This window comes from Myotis nattereri, assembly GCF_964212035.1.
Source record: "Myotis nattereri genome assembly, chromosome: 1".
In the NCBI taxonomy this organism is placed as follows: Eukaryota; Metazoa; Chordata; class Mammalia; order Chiroptera; family Vespertilionidae; genus Myotis; species Myotis nattereri.
The window spans coordinates 70,973,975-70,989,896 of record NC_138075.1 but is presented as its reverse complement, the minus strand read 5'-3'; the positions used below and the strand labels follow the sequence as shown (position 1 = coordinate 70,989,896).

General features: G+C 38.1%; 1 protein-coding gene across 8 annotated transcripts in view; it reads right to left on the bottom strand.

Annotated features, from left to right (window-relative positions):
• MEIS2 (Meis homeobox 2) overlaps nucleotides 1–15,922 on the bottom strand; it is a 214,428-nt gene that overhangs the window by 66,373 nt on the left and 132,133 nt on the right. For all 8 annotated transcript variants that reach the window (XM_081095697.1, XM_081095702.1, XM_081095698.1 and 5 more), the window contains one exon: nucleotides 2,929–3,005. In XM_081095697.1, coding sequence (XP_080951823.1) covers nucleotides 2,929–3,005 — 77 coding nt within the window. The remainder of the gene's footprint in view (nucleotides 1–2,928; nucleotides 3,006–15,922) is intronic.

Here is a 15,922-nt window from a genome sequence, read left to right as displayed (position 1 = left end):
CAATCTTAACAGCTCCGTCTTCATTGCTTATTGCTCTCGTCAAGTGTGCGGAGCCGTGCTCTCTTGCCGATGACCGTAGACGTCACTTCACAGTGCTACTCACGGCCCTGACCTTGCCCGGCCTTTCTAGTTTCAGGGGTAAGTGAGAAGCAGAATTGGAGCAGTGAGTCTTCCATGATTTTCTGATCTGCAGGCCTCTATACTGTTCTGCTTCTTTGGGAACATGCCTCACAGCACCCAAGCCTGAAGTCCTGGCCCCCATCAGAGAAGTGGGTATGATCTCCCAGCGAAGGTGTCTGAAGGAGACAGAGGAACAGCTCCCCCACCCCGTGCGTTTTTGCTGAGAGCTCTCGGGGCACAGAGACCTAGTGTCGAGCCCACTCTCCGCCTGCCTCATAGTCGGCACTTTGCACTTAAGAACAGTGATTATGAAGCCTTTTGAAATGAGGCTGGGTAGCTTTCTCTGTGTCGAAGCTGACTTCATCAAGGCTTTGGACAACTTCAAGATGTGCTGAAGTAGCTGGTGCTCTTTTAAATTCCTTTTTGAAAGCCCCAGAAATTCAGTCCCTCCATGAAATTCTTAGTAGTCTTTTAGGGCTATTTACTATACTGTCCTCATGAGTCACACCTTATTATCCAAGTTACGGTCCCCTTCGCTAAGAATTGGACCTCGGGGCAGGATGAGAGGGTTTTTCAGAAGGAAGTGTGAAAATCAGGAAGATGGAATTATTTTGGGAAGATGTAGGTGTCAACATTTATGCCGTATTATGGAATGTATCCCGTGCAGTAGACTGTTACATCCTAACCCTTGGCATTCAGCGGCAAATGTGGCTCAGTTAATAGAGAAACAGGAAACCTAAACTGTCACACCGACAGAACTCCAGTGCGTGCCTAGGGGCTCGGCGGAGTTCAGAAAACAAGGGGGCTCTTTGCAGGCTCCGAGCAGCTGTCTAATTGTGAGAAACTCTCATCTTTAGACTCAGGGGTTTAGCCTCCTCACTCTTCAAGTGTAATGACTATATAAAAAAGTCCAGGAAACGGATGATACGCAACAGCACTTTCAGAAAGAGCAAGATCAAATGTCAAGGTCAAACATCAACGTAGAAATAGTTCATTCCTCTCCCCAAGTCTCACCACAACCTCCCTCACCTTGCCCTACATTTACAAAACTTGTGATTCTCAAGCAACGTTAACTTCATCAAGGATCAGTGTATCTAAAGTGGCCCGGTTTGGTAATCAGCCGGTGATCAAACAATGTGCAGGGCAAGTCAGTCCCCTATAGGGAACACGGAATGCATTTCTTTGATTGTTTTAAAGCACTGATAGCTTGTGCTAGGCAGGAACATAAATGAGAAAATATATGTTGACATATATGTATCTACACTACGAGGCTCCTATCAACGTATAATCACATACACCTCCGTGTCTGGAGATTATAGCCTTTATTCCAAGTGTTTGGTCTAAAGGGTATCTTTAAATGTACATAGTTCCAATCTTTAGAAGAAAATTAAAGTGAATTCAAGTCTGTATTGTCTATCCTTTCTTTCTGCCTTTCTCTTCAGGTTAGCAGTTTATTTCTGCATTAATCACCCTGACAGAAGCAAGGCAACTCAATTTTCTGCTTCTGTAGGTAGGCACATCACTTTCTGTACAGCACTAGGCATGAAAAGGGCTGCAGCTAAGCTTTGGTTACTGGTGTAATTGAAATGCTATCCACACTATAGGGTGCATTAAAGTCAGATAACGGCAGTTCCTGTGGCCAATTTAAGTAGCTTGACTTCCCTGGGAAAAAAAAAATTGCCTGACAGATAAGGCAGACAAACTGGCTAATTCTCCAAGCATGTCTCTCATTGTGATCCTGGAAAAATGAGAAAAAAATGAATCACAGAACCACAAAATCAATTGACCCTCGGGTAGCTCATCAGGCAGCGAGCCTGATAAACCTAAAAGCTTTGTTAATGTCTGCCTGCCTGTATCCCACAGATAGAGCACTTTGTAAATGAACCTGCTTTGATAAATATATTAAGGAAAGCTGTGAATAAAGGCAGAGACTTCTCATTTGTAAATACAACCTCTGCTACATGGAATTAGAATGATAAAATGGAGTTCCATGTAATTAAGTTTGTATAAGGCCTGAAATCCGTGCAAATACTTTCCCTGAATTTTGAAAGAGAACTGTCAGTTCAATTAATCTGAACATCACCCCAAGAATGTACTGAACAAAATTAAGCTGCTGATAAAACCTGGGCCAGTATTTTGATAAGTAATTCCTATATCATTTCTTGGCCACTGTGATCATTTTATTTAATCCTCTGCCCCTCCTTTTCCTCAGTTACCCTCTAAGCCACATACAAAGAGGAATGGTCCATGTGCCACCACAGAAGTAATCTGTCAGATCACAAAGCTTAGAATGGGAAATTTTTTTTCTTGTCTTAAAAAAAAATTAGGGTAAATAAATTTCTATGAGGAGATAGAAAAGAGTGGGCATCTGCATCACTCCCCAAAGCCTAGACAAAAGAATCCCTCACAGAACTGATAACTGCATGAGGAATGCACACACATACACAAACCCAAACACACACACACACACACACACACTATTTTCAGTAAGAATGACCTGAACAGAATTTGTGGTTCAATTCAAGAATTGTAAAGCATCAGAGATGGGAAAAGTGAGGGGGGAGAGGAAGAGCAAGAGAGGAGGAGAGGAAAGAAAGAGGGAGAGAGACAAAGGGGAGGGATCAATTTTACAAAAACCATTGACCTAGTTATCTTTTCCTCTCCCTACGCACAACTTTCACACCTCAGGGTACAAACACAGACATTATCCTCCTCAATTTCATTGGTTTCAGAAACAAAAAAGAAAACAATTATTTAGAAGTCTCACTTTAGCCACGGGAGAAAGACATTGATTGCGGGTTCACTCACCAGTTGTTTACTTGGAGAATTGTAAGTCCCGTGTCTTGCGCTAACTGTTTCTTCTGCTCTTCGGAAGGGTACGGATGCTAATGAAAAAAACAAATGTTTTAAAAGATGCATCAGAAGTTGAGAAAGTCACTTGCTTCTAAGAATGATTTCTTTAAGTCTACGGGCTTGATTTTCCTCATCGCAGCTTTTTAATTTAATTTTATTTTTATCATGTGTGGAGAACGTGGGACAGGGATCCAGAAACCACACTCGGGGGGCCAGCAGTGACAACAGGGTGCTTCAGCGACCCAGTGTCTGTCATCAGCCAGGGATGTGCGGCACTTCTGTGATGATGTCAGAATTTTGATTATCGACAATCACTTCACCTACCCTAGGGGAACTAGTTTGGGGCCCGTTTTAGGTTGCTTCCTAGAAAACCTATGGGAAGCCCTCCCTCTATGTTATCTCTGTGATATGGCTCAATTTAATCATTATTTCCTAGTTACTTTGAGGTTATTGACAGTCAAAGTTTGGAAAGTGAGATAGTAAATAATCACAACAGTTCTTGGAAGCCATGGCAGCCGATTCAATTACGACAGAGTTTACTGACAGTGTATTTATGTTCGCTCGTTGGAGGGACAGTGGGAGATGCTTTCATTTTCACTGGTTACTGCTCTGGGTTAACAGGATCACACGCGATGACCACACATCAGAAGGAGCCACTTATGTGCAATGCTTCTACAGACATTTTACATTGTACCTTAAAGTGTGGCAATGAGAGAAGAAAGCCATAGGTTTTAGTATTTTTTAATTCTTTACTTTTCATCACAATTGACCAACATTTATAATGAACCATCATCAAACCACTTCCCTCTGCCATTCTGAAACCAAGGACTGTAATTGTGGAACCGCACATTAGGTTGGGACAGTGTACTGGCTCAGACATAATTCTAAAACATGGCTGTTAAGTAGGTTCCTGCTCTAAATTCACTGGTTTTCTAAAACAGAAGAGTAAACTTTTATCCAACATATCATACTTAGTAATAAATATTCCCCACCGATATTGTGAGAGGGTGACATTAGGGACAACAGAGTATTCCATTCAGAGCATTCTAATCATTCCAGTGCTGGAGAGAGACAGTGTTCCAGTCATCTAAGATTTTTATTCTTCAGGTATTTCATCTTCTACAATAGTGTGCATTATCCAAAACGTGCTCAAGTACTTATTAGCAAACCCAAATGCCATTAGGTTAAACAAAATTCCTTCTATAGCAAAAGGGGTTAACTAGATTTGTATTCATATAGAAGCCAGGCTTTTAATATTCTGCAAATGTTAACAAAGAAAGATGATAATGTTGAGTTAATATGGGTTAAGCATAAAATGAAAATAAATTTTTCTGATTGTGAGGTGTTGACACTTTTTTGGCGAGGGCCGCCAGCCTGTTCCTGAAAGCTGTGTAATTACAGAAGGCTTTTCCCCTCCTTCCCCCTCCTGCTTTGAGCCTACCCACATTAGTAATGACCCCTTCACTGCTTCAAAAACCACTAATGGTCTTCAGCACGGGCAAGAAAAATGAACAGGATAAATTGGAATCCACAGTCAGTAATTTGCATCCTATGAGGCTGCTTTGGCCACTCACACTCATGACTGGCCATCAATCGTTGCCTGTCAGGTGCTGTACTCTGCCACCATGACAAATACTCCTCCTAACACCCTGATTCGTCCAAACAATGTAATTGTCCTCTATGCTCCTTTTGGTAATGGAGATAATGAATGACTCCACAAACAAGTAGGATGGCTCATCACAGACGCTGGGGTGGCTTCAAACTGGAAAAGGCCTGGGGTACAAATTTTAATTGACTGAAAACACAGGTTGGGGCGAAAAGGACACCATCAACAACAAAAAATCCCCAGGTCCTTCTTGTTCTGGTTTTTCCTGCCAAATCCAAGTGAGGAGCACCTTTTGACTTTTTGCCCTTCAAAGATTTTGAAAGCCTAGGTTTATAGGTTATCTGCCCCAGGGCAATACTTTCTACAAATAACAAAAATGAAAATAAGGGCTCATCACCTGACTGTATAGCTCTGAATTGGTACTGTCACCCGCGTGGTGTTTCTCTATGCAGTGTTTTCTTTTTTGGGGTGTTTAGTCTTGCTCACTGTTGTGATGCGTTTGCCCAAGACAATTCTGACAAAATGTGGGTTGGGTGTGTGTGCGGGGGATGTGTGTGTGTTTGTGTGTGTGTGTGTGTGTGTGTGTGAGAGAGAGAGAGAGAGAGAGAGAGAGAGAGAGAGCAAGCGCACAAATACACATACTTACACACATACACAGAAAAAGTGTAGATGGCATAAGGGCTGAGGATGCTAAGGACAGAGAAGGGTAAAAAGGTGATGTTACTAGAGAGCCAATTCATCCAAGTATGACTCTGAATTCTGATTGACTAAAAAGAATTCTTTCCAGTGTTTTATTAGAAATTTAGTCAAATGGCCACAAAATTACATAAACAGCGCATTTTATCTTGGGAATCCCTGAGCGGCACTTTCACTAGGAAAGTATTTTCAAATTCCACTCACAATCATTAAAAAAATTGGGTCCTTACCAAAATTCACCTTGCACAGATGGCTTTTGTGTTTAATTAATAGGGAAGACCATGATAAGTTTAACTTATTTACATGGCCGCCTGTGGTTTTTGAACATTCATGATGCTGTGGCCCTTTTACACATGAAGTGGCCGGTTGATCTGCAAGTGTTCTGGCAGACAGCCACTCCACTTCCAAAATTAAAAAAGGGATGGGGAACAATCAGCTTTCAGGGGAACTGGGATCACAGCAATGTGTTTTGGATTAATTTACAAATATATGTATATTTTTAAGGCCAAACTGTGGAACTAGAGAATGTCTACTCCGTGGTCTATCATATGCATTTTTCGACTTTATTAGAACAGACATCATATTGAAATAATAAACATGGGAAGCCTTCGCTCTCCTTTGATGTATATTACTAAATGTCTGACTGGCTCAAGTTTAAAATAAACTTTGGTATGTTTGCACTTGAAAACTGGAAGTAGACCACAAGCAGTAATTTGTTGTCAGTTTCCATATTCTTGGACTAAGGCTATCGTTTAGTCTATTCGCTGTTGGGGGCCAACCCACTCTGGTCCGGTGGCCCCGAGGTGGCTCAACTTACTCCTAAGAACACAGTGTAACACAATAGCGACGATGATGATTCCCTTCGTCAAGAAAGAACCTGCATAGGTCAAAGCTTTTCACATCCCTACACAACTCTAAGGCCGCTGCTGAACAGAAAGCGTGATTCACAAAGATCCTCTTACGTTGAATAACGGACAACTGTTCAAAAAGTTGGTAAGACATGATTCGGTGTAGATAGAAAATAATTTTAGTTGCCTTTTTAAAAACTCATTTGAAAGTAGGTATTATTTTTATTCAAGATACCGACTTTGGGTGGGTAAAGGGCATCAAATATATAGTGATGAATGGAAACTGGACTTCTGGTGGTGAGCACACTAGGGTATATACAGATATCAAAGTATAATGCTGTACAGCCGAAGCATATACAATGTTATTAATGATGTTACTTCAGCTAAAATGGAAACACTGACTTTAGGCCTTCTTTACCCCCAGCTCACCTCTTTTAGGGTTAACTTGGTTTAGCAAGCGCCTGGAATTAGATCTACAATCTATAATAATAAAAGTGTAATATGCTAATTAGACTGGATGTCCTTCTGGATGACCTTCTGGACAAAGCTGGCTGTTGGAGGGAAGCCCGGGTCCCGGGTGCCAGAGGGAAGGCGGTGCTGGCAGCTGGGGGAAGGAAGGCCGACTCTTGCACAAATTTCATGCACTGGGCCTCTAGTATCCTTATAATACATCAGTGCAACAGTGTTTGGGTGAAACCACTTAATGGTAATTTTTGTTTGTGATTAACCCTTCTCCAATGATTTCCAAAGTGGAACCAATTTATCATAAACTTTATTCCATGTTGAAAAAATTTATGCTGACATTTAAAAATATTTCAAGTGATACTTTTAATCATCTCATGAGTGAGAAGTACAAAATAGATTTTAGAAGATAGTATTTGGAACGATAAAAAATTAGGAATACCCTAAATTCTTTCAACTGGATCACAGTTAAATAAAATGTGACGTGTTCATGAAAAGGTATCCCCATATATTGTTGAGTGAAAAAAGCGAACTGTAGAACTATAAGTATTACCAATTCATAGACTAGGTAAACAGAAAAAGATACAAATAAATAAAATTTAACATACACATATCTACAGTTGTAGTGCAAGAAAAAGATCTAGAAAAAATACACACTGAATAATGGCCCATGTTGTGTAGAGCATAGGGGTGAAGGCTTTTACTTCTTGTTTATATCCTCATATTTTCTCTGCATGTGTATTGCTTTTAACATTTAAAAAAAATCCAATATAAATTTTAAAAGTATAGTTAATTTATTGTCATTGTAAATAATTTATATATTCCACAGTTATTGTTTTTTTTTTTTTTTAAATAGCAATTTAACATTTTTGTGCAATGAGATATTCTCTTTCACTGGATGTTTTTATTTTTATTTGTTATTTTTTAAAATATATTTTTATTTATTTCAGAGAGGAAGGGAGAGGGAGATAGAAACATCAATTGGGGATGGAGCCTGCAACCCGGGCATGTGCCCTGACCAGAAATTGAACCCTGACCTCCTGGTTCATAGGTCAACGCTCAACTTCTGAGCCATGCTGGCCGTGCTCACTGGATATTTTCAAAAGTAGGATGTCGCTAGGGTAAGTCTTGCCTCTTAAGTTACTGCCCTACCCTCTGAGTTGGACTTACTTACTGGCCTAAAACATCTACTAGATAAAGCCTTTGGAGAACAATGTGCGACCTGTCAAATGAATCCTGTGGTGATGTCATATAATCATTAAGACAAATGACTGAGGAGCTTGTTGGGCAGGAGCTTAGTTTGAGCAAATACTTGGAAGCTGAGTATTGTGAGTACCTCTTCCTTTTCTTCACTCCCCTCCAAGATGCCATATGTTTTATACAGTTAACCCAGGTGACCTTGATTCTGATAATGCCCCTGAGAGTAAATTTCAGCATGTTTCTTGTGTAAAAAACTCTCTCTGCATTTTCCCTGAGATGGACAAGGAACCACACTGGGAAACTATCACTCATTGCTTTAGGGCCATGCTTACTGAGCAGGCACAAGGAGATGAGGACCCTGATTTCTGGAATGTCAAATGTATTCCATGGTGCTGGATTTAATAAAATTCCTGTGCTATGACTAGAATGTACACTACAAATGAAATTTGAAGAAAACAAGAAAGATTAAGATATTTTAAACCCATCATCTTCTCATATTTGGAGGTATTTAAATATCTTTACTAAGTGTAACTTCCTAAAGGTAAAATCTTGGGTTTTAGAACTTTTGTATTTCCTCCCTACTCTGTTGCAGTGTCTCTATGAGTATGGAGAAAGAACAGGAGGGGGGAATAGACATAAGTGCTCATTAAAGCTTTGTCAGTGATTCTGTCGACTTTAACAAGACCTCGTTGCTACAACAGTAAATTTAAGAGATTAACGAAGCTATGCATGGGTTATAAAATATCTATATAGATTAAACAATAAGTTTGTGATGGTTAATTCTGAATCTTACTCACACACACACACACACACACCCTCTCAAGTTATTTGAGTTTCTAATCACTCCTCAGGATGCACTCAAACCCTTTGCTCTTCTAGCGCCAAGCTAACTTCCTGTTTATGCCTGAAGTACTTCTACATGCACTATGATGTGTCTCTTGCGTTGTGTTAGTATTGGTAAATCTTTGCATTTTCTATGTATCTTCGCCTTGTCTCTAGCTCTTGAGATCAGAAGCACAAAGTATTAGAGTCAAAAGGTCTTTAGAGGGAACCTTGGCCTGGGACCTAATTTATGTAGACAAGGAAACCAAGATTTACAAAAGTTAAGTCACATATGCCAGATCGTAGAAATAGGCAGTGATGAGCGCTGAGATAACCAGCTGCTCCCCTGACCTTTATGGAGGGCTTTCCCCTCAAACATTATGTTTCTCACTGAAGAAGCATTTCCCTTTGCTTTTGGTAATAGTGCCCTGATTTTCCTTTCAGAATGTGCTCAGGGGTGGCCAAGGGACCCAGGCACGGTCAACAACACAGCTAATCATCATAGCTGCATTGAAGCCCGAAGCCCAGGCAAACAAAAGCAGAGCCAATAGAAACAGACAATAAATCCCTGATATCATTTCTGCACTTGGATCCAGCTTTACCTAAAACCACTTACTTGAGCCAATAAATTAGTCCTAATATACATGGCATAATTTAGATTACCTGGATTTTCTCAGCTTATCCCTTTCCTGCCTTTAGCTAAAAATGACTGATTATTGTTATAAAAGAAAAGAGAAGAAAAGAAAAGAAAAGAAAAGAAAAGGAAAGAAAAGAAAAGAAAAGAAAAGAAAAGAAAAGAAAAGAAAAGAAAAGGAAAGAAAAGAAAAGAAAAGAAGGATGATGATGAGGAGGAAAATGAGAAGGAGGAAGAGGGAAAGAGAAATGAAATGAACCATTCTGGCTTAATCTATACCTACAGACTCTGATCAAGCATGGCAAAAATCTTGAGAATTTGGGACTAAAAATAAAGTTTCTCAGAGTTGTGATCCCAACAGATTAAAAATAAAACAAACAAACAAACAAAACACCTAACTTGGAAGATAGAGTTTTTAAGCATATAATGCATATAGGACTGTGAACATTTGTATCTAAATTAGAAAAGCAAAATATAAGGTAGTCTTTATAATGTTTCTTAAAATAACCATATAGAAAGTAAATTTCAGTATGTTTCTTGTGTGAAGTTAAAATCTTAAGGGAGATGAATATAAGTTAACTGACGAAAATACCTGAGAAACACACTTAGATTCAAAACCCTTACAGAAACCAAAGGCTGTGATAATATAACATGACACAAAAGTTGTTGCAATCATCTGACTAATTTAGTTCTTTGATTTTTGGTAACATTCTCAACTGCTGATGAAAAGTATATGTAAAAAATTGCGTGATCACAACAGTGCCTCCTATTTCCATTATTCTGGCATGTCCATCACGGCCAGTCGAAACCCTCCCCACCAGAAGTAGTTGCTCCCACCCCACCCACAAATTCCACAGTGTTTTCTCTCCTTCTCTCTTGTGCTTTCATTCATTCCACATAGTAATTTATGTATATATGTGCACATGTATGATAAGCCCCACTGCCAAGTCATTTGAGGACAAAGTTGAAGACTAACTTTGAACTCCCTACAGCACTTAACACAGTGTTTCTTCTGTAATAGGAATAATACTTGTTTGTGAATGCATCATTTCTGAAATTGATAGTTTCCTCTTAGAAAGAGCTGATAGTGCCTTGTATATGATGAATAAATACCCAGATAAAAATGGAAAAAATCAGACAGTCATTTAACTGTTTTCCAACACAATATCTGGATATGTAGAAACATCTACTGGATTTTTCAGTTTTCATCCAGATGTTTGGTGTCAGCAAAACCAATATTTCAGATTCAAATTAGTTAGTTGGGTTTGTTTTTTTTTTTTTAAATGCCAGATGTATATTTGAGAGGAAGAAATGTGGCTATTTCAGGAAATTCATTTCCATTTGAGTTCACATGGAAGCAGATTGAATTATAACAATCACATCTTTTAAAATCAGAAGAGGTTTGAGAGATTTTAGTAATAGGCAGACCCTAAGAGATTAGCATGTTTGGGTGATATTTAGAATCAGGGTAGGAAGAACTCATTAAAAAGAGTAAAGAAAAACACACATGTCTGCAGATAGGCTAAAGGAATACTGAGTGAGCCTGATGGATTACTGTACAGAGATTTTTAAGAACAGTTATTAAATTTATTATTACCAAGATATAGGTAATACCTTAACCAATAAAGAAATTAAAAAAAGAAGAAAAAGATATAGGTAAAAAAAAAAAAAAAAAAAAAAAGGAGAGGAATTTCTATGAAACCAGTGGCTGAAAGGAAAAAACTAAGTGTCTTAGGACAAAGGAGAAACACTTTTTGCATCGGCAAAGAGAAATATTTTGTACACATGTTCTAAAGGTACAGAGGGAGTTCATGTGGGCAGGAGTGATGAAATTAAGTGAAGGTCAGATACCATTAACACTCATTCTACTTTTAAACTTCCAAAAATCAGATCAAATTAGAAAACACTTGCAGAAAGGAGTCAGAATTTTAAGCACAATAGTCCCCCATGGTTTCAATTACTAGTAGCCATGGTCAACCTCGATCCAAAAATTATTAAGCAGAAAATTGCAGGAATAAAAATTCATAAATTTAAATTGCATATCATTCTGAGTATCTCACTTCATCTCATCATACAAGCACTGTATCATCTTACATCATCACAAGAAGAAGGGTGAGCACTTACAATACAATAAGATATTTTGAGAGAGAGACCACATTCACATAACTTTTGTTACAGCATACTCTTACACTGTTCTATGTTATTATGAGTTATTACTGTTAATCTCTTACTGTGCCTAATTTATAAATTGAACTTTATCATGCATATGTAGGCACAGGAAAAACAAACAAACAGCATATATAGAACGGGGTTCTCTCTGCAGTTTCAGGCATCCACTGGGGGTCTTGGAACACATCCCCTGCAGATAAAGGGAGGGGGACTAGTGTAATTATTGTAATTATTATCCTAACGACAGAGACTTTAAAGCTGAGCAAACTCTTATTTCGAAAATAATAAAAATATATTCCTAAGGCTGGAGACGATAATGTTATTTACCATTTGTTAGGACACTCCCATGAGCTGCTTGGCCATGCGTGTTATGCTGCCTGCGTGGCTAATGGGTAATCTTACCAAATGAGCCAAAGGCCACAAATAAGGCCCTGACTCATTTAACAATCATTTCACATTTCCACACTATGACCAAATTAATATTTTATGGGGCCACTCAGTTCTACAGCCAGACCACTTTTCTAAAAAATTGGATTTTGTGCTTATTTATTTTATGGGTCATTTGTTGAAATAGATTTCAAAACAGGTTTAAGCTATTTAGATTTTCCAGTGAAGTGCAGAAGAAAAACTCACAGACTCAGATTTTTCGAACTAGAAAGGACATTAGAGTTCATCTAATGCAAACTTTCTCCCTTTATGTCTCACGAAGCTGAGGCCAACTGAGATGATGTGGCTTGCTCAGACTGAGTTGGCTTCCTCCTTTTTGGAGATGACTGATTTTCCCAGCAAGAAGAAATTTCACATGTGTCACTTCAAAGAGCACTTCGTATGGAGCCAGTTATTTCTACCTGTGAATTAGAGATGCCAATAGCCAGATTTTATCCTGTAAAAGTTACTGAACATCCATATCCTGTATATTCCTAGGTCACCCTATATTTTCCCCCTTTGCCACACTCACTGCATTGCAAATACGTTGCACATTTGCCTATCTCTCTGCTTAGATTCTATGCTTCTGGAGAGCAAAGACTGGCTATTCCACATTTTATTTCCAGAATTTAGTTAATTAGCAGGCATGCAAGAGTTACCAATAAACGCATGTTGAATTAATCAAGTTTGAGACTGTAAACAGGTGAATTTTTTGCATCCTAAAAATACTATTTTGAAGTGAAAGAAAGGGAAGCTGGTTGAGGTGAAAGCTAGATAGCAAATGAGAAGGGAGATTCAAGGAAAGAGACACTCAAAGAGGCAGGTAATACCAACCTCTTACCCATGTCAAGCATGAAACAGTGAAAATCAGCTATTCTTTAAAAAAAGACTAAAATTTTATATGTGTGCAAAACAGTAGAAGTAGGCAAATTCAGAGGGTGAAGAAATAAGCATGTGAGACTTTTTTAATTAACATTTCATTTCTCCCTCTTAAAAAAGGCCAAGGGGTTGCTTTAAAACAAGGATCTGAAGTATGTGGTAGAGAGTTATATAATGTCTAGACAACTAAGATACTTGTATCTAATCTTATGACAACAATCCTACTTAACAGGTTCAGACACAGTGCCATAGGAGACTGAGTTAGAAGGAAATGAGGATTAGCAATTAGTCCATTACATTTCTTTAATAACATAAAAAACAACAGCACACATCTGGACAAGAAAATGTGGGGTAAATGTTAAAATATTATTAATCAAATCTGCAAGCTATAATAAATAATTCTAGTATGTTTAGTCAGTTTTAGTTGCATGAACTATGCTACCAATAATTTTGTCTGATTTACTTTAAGAATGCACTGAAAGTCCAATTTGACAAAAAAAAAAAAAAAAAAGGCTAGCAGATTTAAAGAGGAAGGGGGTTGTTTAAAGAAACTGAAGGTTATCTTTTTTTTTTCACAAAGGTTATTATCTCTAGAGTAAGCAGTGGAAATGTGGATATTATCTTCTTGGCTCATCTCAGAGTACAGGATAAGAGCATGGGGCTAATGATAAGTTAAAAGTCATGAAAGTAAGAAGGAAGCAGCTGTAAACTAATGACTTCTTGTGCTGGGCAGCAGCGGTGAAAAGAGAACTGGACAGTGACCGTCCACGCCTTGCACCGTCGCTGAAGGTTTCAATCAGGGTGGCTGCTATCATGAAGCACCTCCTTAGGAAGAGCTCGTCCTCTCATCTTACAGTTCACCCAGGGGGAAACTCTAAGCTGGAAAAGGCTAGCATTAGCAACTTTGTTTAGCGTTACAAACTGGCTTCTTTTTCTGACACATACAGAGCTTCTTTTTTGCATATAAGTGAGCACTAGATACAACCATGTCCTTACATGTATCCTCTGAAAAAGGGAGGGTATGCTGAAAAACTTGACTTTTTTTCCTGTTTAATTGTAGTGTCACGGTCTTAAAATGTGTTGGGATTTATCTGATTTTTTTTTAAAAGTTTAAACGGCAATTTAAACAATTTTAATATTATTTTTACATTTTATTTATTTTTTCCGTCATCATTAATTCCCTGTATGCTCTCTTCTACCTCCACCGCCTGCCCCTGCAATTACCACACTGCTGTCCAAGTCCACGAATTTTCTTTTCTTCCTCAATCCCTCCTCCAGCACTCCCTCTACCAGAGCCTGCTCTGTATCTGCGAGTCTGATTTTTAAAAACATGGGAGAAAGATCGTTATCAGTTTGTTCACAAAACATGAAAAAGTAAGACAGAGCGATTACCCAAGTGTTTGCCTTAGCTATCCACTGTGCCAGTAAATAAAGCATCCAATTGATACCATAATAATAATTTTTTTAAAAAAAACCTCTTCACCAGGCCATCAGAAAGGTCAGTTAACAGTATTTATTTTGGAATTCCCCACAGTTTTATCTTATCTATTTGTTTTTCCTTCCCTTTTTTAGAGCAGGCTGTTTAGTGAAAGTTAACCAAATCAAGATGGAGACAGACCGAGGTACCGCCATAATCTTTATCTATCTCTGTGAATGTACCGGCCCTGTTACTATTTTACCTAAGCTTTAAAACACACAGATACTTTAAATATAGAGTGTTTCTAAGTAGATGAAAAAAATTACTTTGTGAGTTCACAATTCTATTAAGGGCAAACCACCTCATCAATAAGAGACAAGCATGTCTCTTCTGGATTAAGCATATAAGACGATAAACTACCCAATCCATGTCATAACCAAACAAAATGTGAAAGTATACATATGCACATGAAAATATATGTTTTCATGAGTCTGGATATCTACTGACTAAACATTCGTTAATTAAAGATGAAAATGATTAAATATTGAAATATCAAGTCATTGGATAGCATTTAACCTCTTAACACCATAATTAAATGCTATGCTGAGTTAATCTAAGTAAATTAGAATTGTATGAACTAAAACAAAATATGCACACAAAAATTAAAGGTTTTCATGGCAAAACAATAAGGATATATGCTAATATATGTTCATAGCTTATTTAAATGTTAGTAAGTGGCTATTTTCTTCCTAATTTGGACAGCAAATCGGAAAATACTGATAAAAGGCTCCTCTCAGCTTGGGCAGCCAAGCTGACCTCGGCAGAAAGTGCTCTCATTACTTCTCCACTGGGTTCTCATCTACTTATCAACTTGGACCAAAGACAGATAAATAATGAGGAACATATTAAAAATATGATGGAAATTACTGCACTGGTCATCTTTCTTCAGTCCATTAAGTGGTAAGATTTTATAGAAAGCAATAGCTACCTCTTATTCCCTGGGATATTAGAAAATGGCCATATATCTTTCCATACTTACAAAGAAATAATCCTATTTCTGCATGAAAATATTTCTTGCAAAGATTTAAGAAGCCCTGAAGATGGTGTCTTCACAAAAACTGGACTTTAGGAGGACAAACCTTAAAGTAGCTGAGGCCAGCTGGAACAAACCAGCATGGCCAGCATTTGTTTTACTAGTTGAGCATCCGTTCTGATGTTTGGAGACTGTTAAAAAGTTTGGACATCACATGTGCTTTTCTGTGATGGACAGAGACCTCTAACATGTTTGATACCTGCCTAGTATATTGTATCTTTGGCAGATGAACTTGTGTTTGACCCACATTCCACCATAATACAAACAGCAACTGGTGAATAGACCAGTTGACCATAGAGAATGCTAAGTTTTTCATCTATTTAAAGTGTGTTACTAACGGAATCATATGCATTATTTAACTACTTAAGTAATTTAACTACTCTTATTGGAGTAATTAGAAATATACCCTCATGCAACATAAGCTGAGGGGGTTTAGTTCTCTAAGAAGTTAGCAAAACACTTAAGGATTGCCACATGGCGAGCAGTAAGCCCCAAATGGCCTTTAGATTCCAGCAGAAAATCATTAAGTAAATCCAAGGTATTATTTGTATGTATACACCCTAAAAGTATTGATGATGCTTTATCTAAATAAGGACATTTTCTTAGAAAAGGTAAGAGAGGAAAGTTTTTGGCAAGAGGTAAATGGGAGGAACAAAAAAAAATCTCAAGAGGCCAAAAGTGTGTATAACAATCACCA